Source organism: Delphinus delphis, chromosome 14 (genome assembly GCF_949987515.2).
Source record: "Delphinus delphis chromosome 14, mDelDel1.2, whole genome shotgun sequence".
NCBI lineage: Eukaryota > Metazoa > Chordata > Mammalia > Artiodactyla > Delphinidae > Delphinus > Delphinus delphis.
In genome coordinates, this window is record NC_082696.1 from 15,144,761 (window position 1) to 15,161,022 (window position 16,262).

A 16,262-nucleotide genomic window follows, 5' to 3' on the forward strand; every position below is an offset into this window, starting at 1 on the left:
CTTGCACCACCAGAGTAAAGTGGGCAAGTTTGTCTTTTGGCACCAAAAAAACTTCAGCATTCTGGGCTCTTCCCCTCCACCTCACCTGACTTTAACCCCGCAGCTGCAAGTCAGACTACTCTATGACCTCACGCCATCAAAACCAGTTACCTGGAAAGGCACTCGGTCTAAGGGGAATTTCAGAGAAGGGTATGATAATCCCAGGTTAAATTCAATATTTGAAAAGTAATCAAAAGATACAGAAAATGGTCAGTCACAAGGCCACTGAAACATGGTATATCATCACTACCCTGAACCATTTTCTTTTTTTGGGGGGGGGGGGCCATGCTGCTCAGCTTGTGGGATTTTAGTTTTCTGACCAGGGATTGAACCTGTGCACCCTGCAGTGGAAGCTCTGAGTCCACTGGTCTAACCACTGGACTGCCAGGGAATTCTACCCTGAACCATTTTCTACACAGCTCATAAGGCAAAGTATTATAACTGAGTATAGTTCAGAAAAATCTTGATCTTTCTAGAATTAACACATTAATTCACACTGTATTTTACTTTGTACTTTACAAACTTTATTAAATAATGAGCATTACTAACTTTCATTATCATATATACAGTATTTAAACTATGTTTTCCTAGATGCATGGTTTTTTGTTTGTTTGTTTCTCTGGGGTTTTTTTTTTTTGCACAAAGAATAGAGTAGGTGAAAAGTGAACTTATAAAAAAAAAATTGAACCTTCAGTACAGAGACCTTGTAAGAACTTGACATCCATTTAAGTACATATAACTCTTTTCCCCCAATTATATACATCCCTACCCCACCTCCCGAAGAAACTATTTTAAACAAAAGCACTCATTGAATAACTTTGAGGGAAAATACGAACTTGATTATATATATACACACAGATCTCAAAATCTGTATCCTGGCTGACAGAACGGATGTATAGAGCTGCAGATTTGTCCTAGAACCTAAAGACAACCATACAGACATTTTATACAGTATGACAGCAGCCTCCGTGCAGCAGGGTGTGTTCCTATAAGTGACATCAAAGTCGTGCAACAGGACATTGGTGTGGAGAATTAATAATTTCTGAGAGGAAGACACCACAGCAACATGGATAATACAGAATTTGGGTCTTACAAACCAAAAAGCAGAGAAGTGGGAAACTGCATTCCCGGGACAAGAAAAGTCAGGTAACTTTGTTTTGTAAACGCCCTTACAAATACGTCTAGCAAGTCTGAGAATCTATACTCAGTTACGGTGCTTCTCTTTTCTGATACTGCTTATTCTTGAAAACTCATAACATGTTTAAAGGAGGGCAATGAAAGAAGGAATCGTTCCAGAACAATGCTCGTCAATATGGACTTTGTTTTCTAAGCTACAAGAAGAAAGTACAGTATGGAGAAAGAAGAAAATTAGGTTATTTTTTGTTACTTAAAAAGGAAAACGAATGCCTTAGGTACCTGTGTATAAAATAAGGATGGTCACATTTTATGTTTTTAAGAAAAAGAGGCATAGCACTTAAAGAGAGAAAAAGAATTATGGTAGATGTCACTGATTCAAATCAATATCATTGCTTATCTTTAAATGAAAAGCCCAGATCCCTTTTCCCTACACAGATTATCATATCTTTTAAGATGAAAACTGAGAGGGTGGGGAAGAGGCCACAGAATGTAAAATGGCTTAAAGTGAGAATGCGAAAGCCACTGTTTGAGAAAACATCCTTGTTACATTGATTGGAGTCTTCAGTAAAATATTTTTATAAAGTGGCCATAAATCTGCCTTCATTTTTCTCTTTAGCTTCTTTAGTTTTGTGTTTTACTCACAAGGTCTTGCTTTTGTTTTTGTTTCCTTCCATAAAGAGTTGTATTAGTACATAATATCACAATGAACCACTATTTAAAGACCATAATTACAACTTAAAAGATGTGATTAGTCAGAATTTAGTAACCAAAGATTCTGCTCTTCTATATGCCCCCAAACAATGAGACAAGACCCCCTTTTTATGTCTGGCTTAGAAAATAAATTTCACTACAGTCAATAAAATTCTCAAGGCTGGGACCAGGTCATCTGGCTGAGTATAAAATTCATGAAAGGACATCTGAAAAACTGCTCTGGGAAGAGTAGCTTTAAAGCGCTTTGCTTTATTTTAGTTTATGGTTTACTTCGTGTTGATTAGAAACAGGCACAAAACGTAGTGAAGGGTTTTATCTTCTCCCCATCCCCAACTGTCATATAATGAGATGATCAAGTTGTACCCAGATGTCAACCCATCTTTTCTAATAAGTCAATTTGCATTTTCTTGCACTTGGTTTTAAACCATTAAGGGAATCATTCATTTAACCCCATGAAATGTAAAATAAGTGATGAGCAGCACATTCTGTGGCCTCGTTCAGGAAGACAGGGAAGGATTTTTACTTACAGAAAATTGGTCATGATACATTCTAATTTCCAATAGTTACATATTTTCTGCCTTATAATGAACTAGATGCAGGAATGCCAGCATAGAAACCCTAAAATGGGCACCTAGACAATACTCCGATTAGAGATCCCTCGTTTAAGTTATTCTAGGGTCTTGGCACAAATTTAACAAAAACGTCAGAGGTAAGCATAATCCTTTAAACAGCTTTAGTTTCCTTTCTTTTTAAAAAACGTGAAAAGTCCTCCTTGCTGCCTTTGAGTCCTAGTATACCTGTGGCTTCTGGATAATAGGAAATGATTATTGCATTTCTTAAAGTCTGGGCACTAACTGTCAGGATATGGGAAAAAATACCATGGCCATCATGTTTAAAAAAAAAAAAAAAAGCCTAAAATTTTCAAGTAAGATTGACTTACATGAAACACGAAGACCATCAACATCAGAAAACACAGTGTTAGATGCTAACATTTGCTACAGTACAATCCTGGCTGGATCGCCAGCTGTTTCAAAAAGTTGTGCTGTTAAAGAAAGTATACTTTACATCTCTGGTTATTACAAAACTGTTCTAATCTGGTACATACAAAACATCTCTCAGTATCTCTAATTCATGAGCACAGTAAGAAGTTAATTCAGGCAGCTACTCTTAAGAAACTTAGGCAAAGCTGCTTGAACTAAGACACTGGAATTTTTCCCTTAGAGACTGGACAATATTTTGCTGATTGGGAGGTGGCCCCTTCCAGAGATAGTCATTCAGTTTGTCAGAATCATTGTATGATGTCAGATATGGTCCAAGTTTGCTGCTTATTGGCTCATCTTCTTCTGACTTGATCTCCACATAGTCATCTTCATCTCCTTCAGTCTCTTTGAAATTGGAAAAATAGTTCTGGGTAGCTATTTGGGCACTTAAAGGTAAATTTCTATTTACTACCAGAACTTTCTGTGAGTCCTGGAGTGTGAGATCTGAGTGTTTTTCAGTGCCCTGTTGACCTGAGTCAGCGATACCTGGCACCAAATCCTGGTGACTCTCCCACCTTGAACTTCTGTGTAAAGACAGCAGCTGTTTCTTTCCCATTTCACTAGGGTAGTTGATGGAGTCTGAGGACTTGTTTATCAGGATGGAGGAAGATGACTGGGACCTGTTATAAGGCTGAGATTTAGCACTGATTCCCTTCCGTCCCAGAGAGTTGTAAAGATGGCCCTGACAGGAGTTCTCTTTGTTGGGCTGGCTGACCACCACGCTGTGTCTCTGCACGGAGCCCAGCAGAGGCTCAGAGATTTGGAGAGAAGGCACGGAGCAAGCTGCGGACAGTTGTCTTGGGGTACTTTTCGTATTGATCTCTAAAGTGGGACATTTTGACTTCAAGTCTTGCTCTGGCCGGGGACAGAAATCTGCTAACTCTCCATTACTATAGGTTGAATGCAAAAGCCAGTCCTCGCTACCGTGTTGGGTGTGGGAAGATGATGCAGAGCTGAGGTTGGAGGAGTCTTGAGGGCTGGCCCAGCCATCCTTCTGAGTCTTAAAGGGGGTTTCTCTGAATACGATCTGGTCATACAGTTGGGAATATTCAGCAATCCTGGCACCTGGAAGGCAAATATTAAAATGATAAATATATACAGGATCATTTCTACATGCAAAGATTTAAAAAATAAGAACGTTCTAGCAACATATTAAAAAATTAAACAGTAGAGAGGACTTTTAAGTTAAGTTTGAGGATAAGAAATCATCAAATACTAAACAACACAAACTAAGAAAATCATCCCGTTTAATAAAAAAGCCACCTGAAACTTCATTTGATCTAATTCTGGATTATTTTGTTTATTTCAACAGCAGGTCCACAAGCGTTCCCTGTTTGTAATGACAATTTCTAGTGTTCTTTACAAGCATGGAATCGTGTGTCAGTGCTAAAAACAGGCAACATAAAAATAAGAGTCAGCACTTAAACCCCGGTCAATGAAAAATAACTCAAGTAGTCATTAAAAGAAGCATGACCACAATCCACCCTGCAGTGGCTACCCCTGCCTCACCGGTCTTGATTGCTCTCGGACAGCTACTCCCAGCAGAGTCTGCTCCCGGTGGCTGTTCCCGCACTTCTTGTTTCCAGGCAGCCCTCCACTGCCACTGTCTCGGGATGTTGACAGGAGGTCCTCCCTTCAAAACCACATGTACTGACTGATCCTTACCTCCTTTCCTATCACCGAGAAGCCGGGCACTGAAATCTATGCTTCCAAGACATTAAGAATGAACCATCCTGTGCACACAATCCATAATCTAATGCTCTCTAGTACTGGTTGCAGAACAGGGTTTTACCGTTATTTCCACGAAAGCTATTGCCACTTCAAATTAAGCTATGAGGCCACTATCCTCTCTACTTCACTTCTGAGTACAGACATCTCTAAAGACATTAACAGAACCGTGATATAGATACAGAGAATTCTCTTGGGTCAGGAATGATTAAAAAGAGAGAGCCCAGAGATGTCAATTTCAAGAGCCGTGTCCCCCCACCTCCCAATCCAGGTACCCACATGACCACCCTAGAATCAAAGAATTCCATGAATCCTATAAATCACTCAGACCACATCTACGCAGTCTCTATAGAGGGCATCTATTCTATATATGATGACCAGCAAGTGACATTACAATTTTTTCCTCTTTATATTTTTAGTAACCTGTTATTAGTAAATTATTCCTTGAATTTAAACTAAATATTTAGTTGAGTTTCTGCTGTTTCTTTCAAGTTTGCCTTCTATGGGGACAGAAAACAATGTGCTGTTGTTCTGTGTGCCCTTTAACTGCAACTCCCTCAGATGACTTGCCCCTTAGTCCCCAGAATCAGAATAAATAGTGTTTATCTTCTCATTATAGATCCTACATTCATTCAGAGCCTTCAGACTTTCAAGTCCAAATTGCTTGGAAGGACAGAGATTATTAGTTTAGAACTTGTAGTAACAAAAACTTGAGCTATTACTCCTTAAAGGGCATAGTAAAGACTCTCAATACCAATTAAGATTTGGTAACCCCTTAACAGACTGGAAGTCTACATAGACACTAAGGTGCCCTTGTTAGCCATCCTGAAATATACAATGTTTCGTTAACTATGAAACCCAACCAGTGGTAGCTGGACCTTTAGGCTTGTCTTTGGTTAGCAGTCCCACCTCAAAGTCAAGACGGTTCTTCCCAAGCCATTCTCACCTACACTGTGGCTCTGAGCCTGATCCCACAGCTGAATCAGGAAGGCTTTGAACTTCTACAAAGTTCCAAGAAAATGACAATTTGAGAGAAAGCAGTGAGAGCTAATCAAAAAAATTCAGTTAAACTATTGCAGCATCAAAATTTAACTGTAAAGTCTTGTAAGAACAAATAGCTCTTGACTTTGGAACATGGTGGCCCAGATCATCTGAAACCATGTATTATCCAAAATAGCCCTAGTATTTCTCATGCCTTTTTCTTCTTTATCACACTCTCTTCTTCTTCCTTTGCTTAATCAAATCCTATTTACCTCTCAAGACCCTCTATAAGCTTTATCACTTCTATGAATCCTTTTCTAACTGATTTCTCTGAAGTCTTATATGCACCATAATACTTAGCTATTGGTTGTGTACGCATGCTTGCACACAATCTTGTGTTGCTAGTTATTGTATCCAAGCTGGTTTATTATTCCATCTAGTCCATGAGCTTTTAATCTTGGAGAACAATCCCCACAGAAAACCAAGCACAGCTCTAGGCAGAAATTGGTCTCAAGAACTACTTAATTACCCAGATAATTTTTGGACTGCCTCCATTTATTCTAAACACAGTGTTAAGAATAAATGTGCTCCAAGACTGTACCATGGAGAGTGGAAAGGCAGCGTACGATTTGGGCATAGCCGGAAATGGGGAAGCAGGAAGACAGCCTTTAGTAAAATGCTATGTAAACATATATATTATAGACAACTCATAATGGGCACAGTTTATCTTTGGATAATAAAAAGTTGACCATTTATAAATTTGGAATAGAAAGTACCTCGCAAGTAGACACTATACTGTGCCGATCTAAGTTTTTGTTTTTTTGGTCTCAGCTTGACCTTCTAAGAGAGTCTATAACTTGCTTGATGCCAACATGAACGTGAGACAAGCTTCCAGAGCGATGGCTGTTATTAACTAGATACCCTTAGTCCGATGTACAGGAAACAGCCAGCCCAAGATGACACTTCTAGCCTAAAAAGCTCAGTATTAGTCAGCTGGATGCAAATTCCCCCTCATTCTTAGTTCTGGCATTCATAGTCCTTATAGAACATGTACCTTATCATAATGGGACAACGTCAGGGCTATCTCTGGTTTATTCCTCTTTTGTAAGTCTAGAAGGTAGAATTCTTATCATTCCAGATAAAAATTTGAAGTGATCCTTGTTGAGAGAAGTATGAACTCTACTGTTTTCAAGACAGAGATTAAAATCAACATTTCTGATGTTGCTTGTGATGCAGCGCAAAGCACAAAATGCTATCTTGCCTTCCCTACTTTACACAAGGAGGAGCATTCCTCAAGCCTGTACGGAGTTTTCTCCCACAGAGAACATCACCAAAAAAACAAGGAGTGGGGGGGGGGGACCCCAAAGGCTTCCTTGGCCTCAAAGACTGTCAGGAGTGAGGCATAATGGGACAAGATGGCCGACATGCCGCAACAGGCTCCAAAAGGTGGGAGGGGCTAGACCTGGTTGGGTGATTTACAGGCGGAAGTCTGGCCCAGGGCCTGTAGACCCCGGCTGGAGCGTTCAATAAAGGTGCTGGAGAGTTTCAGCAGGTGAATAGGGCGCCCCTCCTTCCGCACAACACCGAGAGCAAGCTCCTGGCAAAGTGGCAAGGCCCATACGGAGAAGTCTGGTGAATCGGTCCATTCGATTACGACGTCCTGTGCCCAGATAAACAAGAGAGAGAAAAGGAGTCATCACGTCAACTGATTGAAAGCCTGGTGGGCACAGGAAGTGGTCTCGATCCACCCAGATGGAAGATTCTTCAGGTCTGAGAGATGGCAGGCCCTAGGGACACGCTCCTGCCAGCCAGCAGGGGGAGACACTGGCTGGCTCAGAAGATGACTCTGGAGAGATCTTCTCTTGGAGAGAATGTCGATAGTAGCCCACCATGTCAAGAAAGGGCCCAGACACAGAGCTATGATCCTACAGGAGCCCAAGAAGACACGAGTAGCCAAAACAGAAATAACAAACAAAAAGGGGGGGGGGAGCAAAAGAAAACCCCAAAGGGAAACCTATTCATACTTAAAAGGTGGGTAAAAAAGACTATTGAAGGCAGTTGTAAGCCCTAATGATTCAGTATTGAAGACCTTGCTTCTGACAGGGTTGGAGCTTCACATGTTAATGGATGGTCCACATTCCAAACAACCGGCCTCAGGCAATTACCACTTTTTAAACAACAGTCTGCTGGCTTCATCAATCCATCATCATCGGAAACCTCAGTATTATATTTTCTCTCATTCTGAGGCACCCTAGCCCAGATTCAGTCAGTGGTTTCATTGCCAACACACTACTGCTTCTAGTGCCATCTGTACTCCAAAACAGTCCGCCTGCAGCTGGAACTCAGTCACTTTTTCTGTGTGTAACAACAGTTTAGCAACACTAGCGTTGGAAAAGGGACTAATTCAAGCATATTATTGCAAGGAGAAAAATATATGCGATCTAGTCTCTCACATTCATATAAAAATCACATTTAACCTTTATCTAACTTAAAAAGAAGGCCAAGTCACAGAGGGTCTGTAAAATCCTTCAGGTAACATTTCCAGGGCTTCACTTCCCTACGTGTTAAGAAATATTACTGTGCGATTAGCTCTGGAAAAAGAGTAAACTTAGGTAATTCTTAAATACTCCCAAACTTAAAAAAACTGTTTTTCCCTACAGATTCTTGTCATGCAACTTGTGAGTCCATTTAGGACTTGGATACCCCCTTCTGATTCTCTGCTTTCCACCTAAGAAAGCAGTCCCAAAGAAAGGAGGTAGGTGTCATCGAGTTGGCCAGATGAGCCATGCCGCCACCAAGCTAACCAACGAAACATGCCCTGATACTGAGCCATCTGGTTTTTATTTTTAATTGGAGAACTGTCTCTTCTCATTTGATGCAGAGACAATGCTTTGTCAGAAGATCTAGGGCTGGGATTCTTAAAACAGGATCAAAAGTCCACACTGAAAAAAAAAAATTCAGTTCCTGGGCCCTAATCTCAGAAATCTCTCTGGGTCTGGAGGTGGAAAACTCCTCAGGTGAGAGTCAGCACCCTCAGGTTTTTTTTTCTTTCCATGACAATCCAGTGCTTAATTCACATCATGCCCTTCCACTGAGAACCCTGTGTAATCTACCCAGGGGATATGTACTTCTTTACAATAGAGGAAAAGCCAAACTGTGATCCTCTCATTCCTAAACCCTAATGGTACCAATATCACGCACGTGATCCTGGTTTGGTTCTGCCCAAAAAGGAGGCTTGACTCAAAATTAAATTTCTTGGAAGCATACAGGAGAATACCAAATGAGACAGTATTAAATGCATTACAGCAGCTATTCCAAAAAAGCAACTAGAAAATGTAACACATGAGAAAACAGCCGAGTTACAGTGTGAACAGCCAAAAAAAACCATGCAAAAAGCCCTCCTTTTTGTCTTTGTTAGGATGAGTAGGCGTTTTTGTTAGGATTCCGGAGCAAAGAGCAATCCTATTCCGTATTCGTCCAAACCTTAAACTCTTACCCTGCTACCCAGCTACCCCTCCTAACACACTGAAACTGAACCTGACGGCTATGTTTCAGCTCTAGATTATATTAGAGAACACTGCTTCAAATATCACATCTGGAGTGATGATGTCACAGACACCAGGAAACCCTCCAGACCCAATCACCTCCCACTGGTGAGATGTGGTGGGTGCAGGGCCGGCCTCATCTGTGCGTCAGTGAGTCTGGGGTCTCTCTGTGAGAATGCACATCTGGGTGACAGCACCCTCACGGTGCTAAGGACACTGAGAACCAGAACACGGCTCTCTCCCAGTCCTCGGAAGGAGAAGGGCAGCGCGGGAGACATACCGATGGCGGGCCCGCCTTGCTTCTTTTCTTCTAGGATGGCCGCCAGGTCCCTGGGAACCTGCTTCTGCACGTGGCTGCCAGGCGGCTGCTCCAGCTCCGGGCTTTTCACCTTTAACAGCTGATTTGCCTTCTTGATCTTCTGACTGTACTGCCTGGCCATCAGGAAAACCCTGCTCCTGGTCTTGTCTGAGGTGTCCATGCCGGGGTCAGGGTTCTTCAGGTCTGCAGGGGACGGGCTGCTGCTGGCCACGTCGTAGGGACTCTCCACGGGTGGCAGGTCACTGACCAGCGACAGCCGGTGGAGACTCAGGCAGGAGCCGTCTTTGGAGGCCGGGGTTAGGTCAAGCGTGCAGGAGACCGGCCCCGGCCTGTCTCTGGGCGGCACGAGGGGGGCCCGGCCTGCGGGCAGGGAACGTGGGGAGCGTGCGCCCAGCTCCGGGGCGCTGCCCGCCAGCGGCCGCTCCTGCACGTCGTCTTTGCTAACGGGAAACGCCGCCAGGAGCCGGTCTCTGGCTTTGACTTCGTTTTTCTTGATGTAATTTTCCAGGTCATTCCAGATTTCATCTACTTCTTCAGACAGTTTATCGGAGATGGACCGATCCGCTATGGACAAGTTGCAGCCGAAGGAGTTATAGAACAAACTCAGATAATCGTTACCGGAGGGTCCCGGGGGGTACGGCGCCTCGTCCTCGCTGAACTGGAGGCTGTCCTGGGAAACAGAGGCCCTCAGACTGTCACAGCACCCCAGGTCAGCCTCCAGGCCCAGGAAGGTGCTCCTCTTGGGACGTTTCAGGCTGCTGCACTTGAAGTCCTGGGAGGGCGCCTCTGGGAGCCCGATGGTGTCGTAGACGTTCTCCTCCACCACCTGGAGTTCGCGTGAGCTTTGGTTCCACGCCTCCCGGCCTGGGGAGGCACCATCTCTCTGGGGGTGCAGAGGGCTCTTCTCTGGGCTTGCCGGCCTCTTTGAGAAGGCCAGCTCCGGGGTGCTCTTGGGGCGAGCAGAGTCCCTGGCTGATTTGGGGGGAGGGGCTTCAGCTTCTTCCCGTTTAGCCACCATCAGTTTCAAGTCCTCATAACTTATGTTATCATAGACATGGTCTATGTCATCAATGGTCAACTCTACAGAGGACCCGAAGGGAGTCATCCCGTCCAGCCCCTCTGTTTTAGGGTCATTCTGCAGTTCCCTTCGGGAGCTGTACTGAGGGCTGTCACTGTCCCTATTCCTCATGTCAGGGGGACACGTGTTGCTCTCGCCAGCACTGCTGGCCCGCCGCACAACCCTGTGGCCAGAGCTGGGGGTCTCCGAGGACTCGACCTGTCCCATGTGCCAACTGCAAGGTCGACTGGAAGTGCTGTCCTCACACAGTCGGGCAGAGTTCAGATCTGAAGGGGAGAAGGATGGCAGGAACATCTGATAATCATCTTCGTCCTCCTCATTCTCCTGTGGAGACCGCCGACTGGGGAACAAGGCTTGCCGGATCTGGTGGTCCGTCCAGATGCTTCTGACGGCCCCGCCCCCGCGAAGCACGCTGATAATGGCAGAACTGCTTGGCTGACTGTTCCTCTGGGCAGGAGACGGCCCTGCTGAAGTCAGCTGGGGAGACCCTTCCTCTCTGGAAACCTGAGGAGGATAGAGACATATCGATTGAATTGTAGCACCACAGGACACATGACTTAGGATGTTCTCCTGTATTTACACATTGCCTCTCCCCCTAGACTGTGATATTCTTAAAGAAAATGATCAGTAAACATTGTTGATTTTTTTTTTTTTTTTTTTTTTTTTTGCGGTACGCGGGCCTCTCACTGTTGGGGCCTCTCCCACTGCGGAGCACAGGCTCCAGACGCACAGGCTCAGCGGCCATGGCTCACGGGCCCAGACGCTCCGCGGCATGTGGGATCTTCCCAGACCGGGCCATGAACCCGCATCCCCTGCATCGGCAGGCGGATCACCACTGCGCCACCAGGGAGGCCCAAACATTGTTGATTTTAACTGTGTTGGAAAGCACATCAGATTTTTTGCAAAAGGAGCAGAAAGGACAGGAACTGATATTTGCTTAGAAATAGGCTAGGCTATTTGAAGACAGTCTCCAAACTTAAGGTTCACAATCACTCTTTGGATTAGATATGATTGTACCAGTTTCACAGCAAGGAAATCTAGGCTCTTAGGATTCAGTAACATGTTTTCCCCCAGCAGTGGAAAGGCTAGCATGTAAACCCAGGTTTGACTCCAAATACCTTTCCCCACTGCAGGGAATTGGCTAAATACAGAAAACTCTTAGATATTTCTAATAATTCCGATGTGTTCTCGGTAAATAACATTATATAAATGAACATATATAGGTGTCAAGGGCCATGGTATCTGATTTCTATTTGGGGTTTGATTCTTAGCGGTCTTACTGTGGTTTCCGGTCTACGAGAAACACCCCTGCAGACCCCCAAGGGTTTTCCTTTAAATCTGCAGACCTGCATGAACCTGACCAGCAGTGCCTTGGTTTATAGATTCTAGGCAAAAGAGCCTTTGTTGCAGGAATTTAATTTAATCCACTACTGAGCTAATGAAATTTCTACTTTCTTTCAAAATACATTTAATTAAGCAATATTTAGATGCCAATTAGGGAGTAAATTATGAGTGACATTAATGATTTTTAATCAGAGAAAACAATGGGTCTGTTATAACTTGGAACCTTTCCTGATGGAGCTCAACTGTGCAGACAGGGAGTGGACTGCCCTCTGATGCCCTCTGTGGGTACTGGGATTAGCTTCAAAGATTTGAAAGGGTTAAGACAGGTTCAAACTAATTAGTACCAGGGGTATATTTTCTGGTCAAAACACTATAGTAACCTATTGGAAATGTCAAATTAGCAAGAATTTTTCATCACTGATCAATGAAATTGGGATACATGTTACCTTGGAATATCCACCTATTAATATGTCTGTCTGTCTGCTTACCTGCCTGTCTATCAGGGAGGGCAAAGATACAATTTTATCCTGAATGTTGTTTTTCTATTAAAAATTTAAAGCTAAAAACATCTAATTAGTCATTGAATCTTTTGTTCATTTTTTTCAGATAGTAAAAATGTGGGGCTTCCCTGGTGGTGCAGTGGTTGAGAGTCCGCCTGCCGATGCAGGGGACGCGGGTCGTGCCCCGGTCCGGGAAGATCCCACATACCGCGGAGCGGCTGGGCCCGTGAGCCATGGCCTCTGAGCCTGCGCGTCCGGAGCCTGTGCTCCGCAACGGGAGAGGCCACAACAGTGAGAGGCCCGCATACCGCAAAAAAAAAAAAAAAAAAAAAATGTGGACTATTTGAAGACTAGGAAGAAATGAATACACACACATATAGATATATGTGCACACATACAAATATATATATATTATATTTTGGCTCTTCTGTTTTTTTTCTTTACCCTTTAATATCTCTCCCTTTTCCTCTTACTCAGACTGCACTGGTAAAATGTTTATAAAATATAGGTACGCAGTAACTACATTTTATAAAATAAAACAAGTTAGTATTAGCTAGTTAAATCATGATCAAACACTGTGGAAGTGTAACAAAACAATTCTGTGAACAGCCAGAAGTAATACCTTCTTAAAATCTTTCATTCCAGAAAAATTCCCAGACATTTTAGAAAATTAGAAACCCCGAATTGTTAATATCAAAGTATATTTTTAAGGTAACTACCCTTTTTTTGTTTGTTTGTTCAGCCACGCTGCGTGGCTTGCGGGATCTTATTTCCCCAACCAGGGATCAAACCCGTGTCCCCGGCAGTGGAAGTGCAGAGTCCTAACCACCGGACTGCCAGGGAATTCCCAAAAGGTAACTACACTTGAAGTGAAGTTAGCAGTAATTTGGAAGGTGAAAGTTTATATCAAATAAATCATCAGGAGAACTGAGGAAGCTGTTAGGTTTAGAAATAATCAGTATATGGATTGGACACAGCACAGAAGTACGTAGTGTAGATCCCTCGTGATGAACAGTTTTCCACATTCTCAGCATTACGGTTACTTAATAATCACATAATAAGAGCTAATTTATGGGGCACTTGTTTTGTGCCAAATACTGTACTAAGCACATTAAAAAACATATCACATTTAATCTTTATAACAATTCCATAAATTAGGAAACTAAGTCTTGGTAAGGTTTAACAACTTGCATACAGTCATACAGCTTATAAACGGCAGAAATGGATTTGAACCCATGTCTTAATCCTCAGTTTATATATGAGCTAAATCTCTCTCCCTCTCTCCTTCCCTTTATCTCTCGCTATATACACACATGCACACACACACAAACACGGCTTTAGAAGGTATATTCTAGGAGAAACGTTAATCTCTTTATCTCTTTAATCTCTCCCTGCATTTAGTATACATTCATTTTTGTTAGGAGATGGAATTTTACCACTAAGAAAAAAGTACATTGGTGTTTTCTTTCTTTCTTGTCTTCAGATTGTATAAGGTTTAGTTAGTCCCCATATGGAGACTTGACTCGATCACTATCGTAGAAAGTTTCCGAGAAGCTCTTGAGATTGTATCTCTAGGACTAATAGAGCGATTCCCCTAGCTGGTACTAAGCCAGGCTTGCTCCGTGATCATAGCTTGGCTGCCTTACAAGGGCACCGTCCCAGGGTTTGTTTATGAAAACAAAGTACATTAAAAAAATCAAAATCTCATGCCATATTTCAGGACAATGAACCAATTCATGTTAATAAATTTCAAAAGCTTCCAAACAGAAATATGTACTACCTGAAAAAAATCCACATGCCGTAATTTTAAGCAAATAGCTTAGAGATAAGACCATGTTGATTTTTAGACATTTAGGCGTCTAACCTGAAAGATACATTATTTATTAACAGGGTCACTTTGGCCCTGTGCCAAGGAGTGGAGCACGTAGAATCGCGGGGGAGATGTTCACAGCCACGTTGCTACAGTTACAGAGCACGAAGTAAGAAGCTGCGCTCAGTCCCCTAAACACTGTTAAGTAAGCCAGTTGATCAGTAGGCATACTGGATGTGGTTTGCCCAGGTCAGGATACAATAGGCATTGTTCGTAGGTAATAAATTTGAATATACATCTTCTAATACAACATACCATTTTTATTCTGCCTCTCCTAACCTTTTATTGGAGGGAGAAAAATCAAAGCTTGATATAGTGAAGTTTCATTATACCACCTATGATCACACCTCTTATACCAGCAGCAGGACCATATTCTTAGACGGGGATCTTTGTGATTGAAGTCTGATGCTTTGAAAAGGGAGCAAATACTCAGGATGCAAGAGCCTCAGTCTTATAGGCACAGAGGCACAGGGCAATGTGGGGTGCACCACACTAGCCCTGTGTGGGTGTTACATCTTTTTTTTTTAATTAATTTATTTTATTATTATTATTTTATTTTTGGCTGTGTTGGGGTCTTCGTCGCTGCACACAGGCTTTCTCTAGTTTCAGTGAGCGGGGGCTACTCTTCGTTGTGGTGCCTGGGCTTCTCATTGTGATGGCTTCTCTTGTTGCGGAGCACGGGCTCTAGGCGTGCAGGCTTCAGTAGTTGCAGCACGCAGGCTCAGTAGTTGTGGTTCACGGGCTCTAGAGTGCAGGCTCAGTAGTTGTGGCACATGGGCTTAGTTGCTCCATGGCATGCGGGATCTTCCCGGACCAGGGCTCGAACCCGTGTCCCCTGCATTGGCAGGCGGATTCTTAACCACTGCGCCACCAGGGAAGCCTAGGTGTTACATCTTAAGGTAATAGCTTCTGAATAGAGAGGTGGGGCAGAAGGATGAAGAAATCATTGCCTTGGTTCTGAGAGATGAAGCTGGGGTGGTGAGGTGGAGGGAGAGTTGATAAGGACGAGCCCTAACTTAAATCTACGTCAACATGTAAAATAATTGTTTACACTTGGAAGATTAGCTGCAGATGAGACATATAAGGAAAGGGTAGGTATAAAGGGCACCTAAAGTAAACATTTCAAAATAAGAAATGTCAATAGTACTTACCTTTTGGATGTCTTGTGCTGTTTCTGAAAAATAAAAGTTTTTTTATCTTTTAAGTTTGAGGATTAAAAATGTCTCTCTCATACATAGGTAAGCACTCACATTTTATAGGGCTTTTAAACTTATTGTTAATAATTGAAGCCCAAGCATCTCTGGGCTCTTGAGACCTCACTTTTAGAAAATGCCTCTCAGTTATCCAAGTATAGATCTTGTACTACATGTAAAACAACCAGACATGTATCTGAGTGATAAGTATCTTCCTTAAATCCCTGAGAGCAATGGACCAATTCATATGAATACGTTTCAAAAGCTTCCCCCCACCCAAATATATATTACCTGAAAAAATAATCCACATGCCCTAAGCCATGAAACTCACTTAAACATCAGATTATGCTTCTGTTAATTTTTAAATATTCTATCGGCTTTCATTGAAGATATAGCATTTATCAACAGGGTCACCTTGGCACTGTGCTAAGGAGGGTGCAAGAGGAATTGTGGGGAGAGATTTACCAGCCACATCCTCCTATATACCCTTACGATTCTCTGATCATGTGTGTCTCATCTTTCAACACTGTTTAATTACAGAAGCATTTAAAGTAAAAAGCGATCAAACCCTCTCCACAAATTCCACCCTGCAGAGGTAGCCACACTTAAAAGTTTGATGTTCATCTTCCCAGGTCCCATGCCCACTGCCCCAATCCCACAACAATGCACAGTTTTTTTGACAGCTGCAGAATATTCCATGTAGTATTCCAGAATTTACTACAACTTTTAAAACTATTTCCCACTAGATGGGCATTTTATGTGGTGTCTTGTTATATA

The 16,262-nt window shown here is 42.8% G+C and overlaps 1 protein-coding gene across 1 annotated transcript in view; it reads right to left on the minus strand.

Moving 5' to 3' along the window:
- Positions 1-548: 548 nt before the first annotated feature.
- Positions 549-16,262, minus strand: part of PLEKHG1 (pleckstrin homology and RhoGEF domain containing G1) — a 157,633-nt gene continuing 141,919 nt past the window's right edge. Inside the window, exons 14-16 of the mRNA XM_060029789.1 lie at positions 15,444-15,466; positions 9,462-11,082; positions 549-3,992 (exon numbers count right to left, since the gene is read on the minus strand). Coding sequence (XP_059885772.1) covers positions 3,064-3,992; positions 9,462-11,082; positions 15,444-15,466 — 2,573 coding nt within the window. The 3' untranslated portion in view covers positions 549-3,063. The remainder of the gene's footprint in view (positions 3,993-9,461; positions 11,083-15,443; positions 15,467-16,262) is intronic.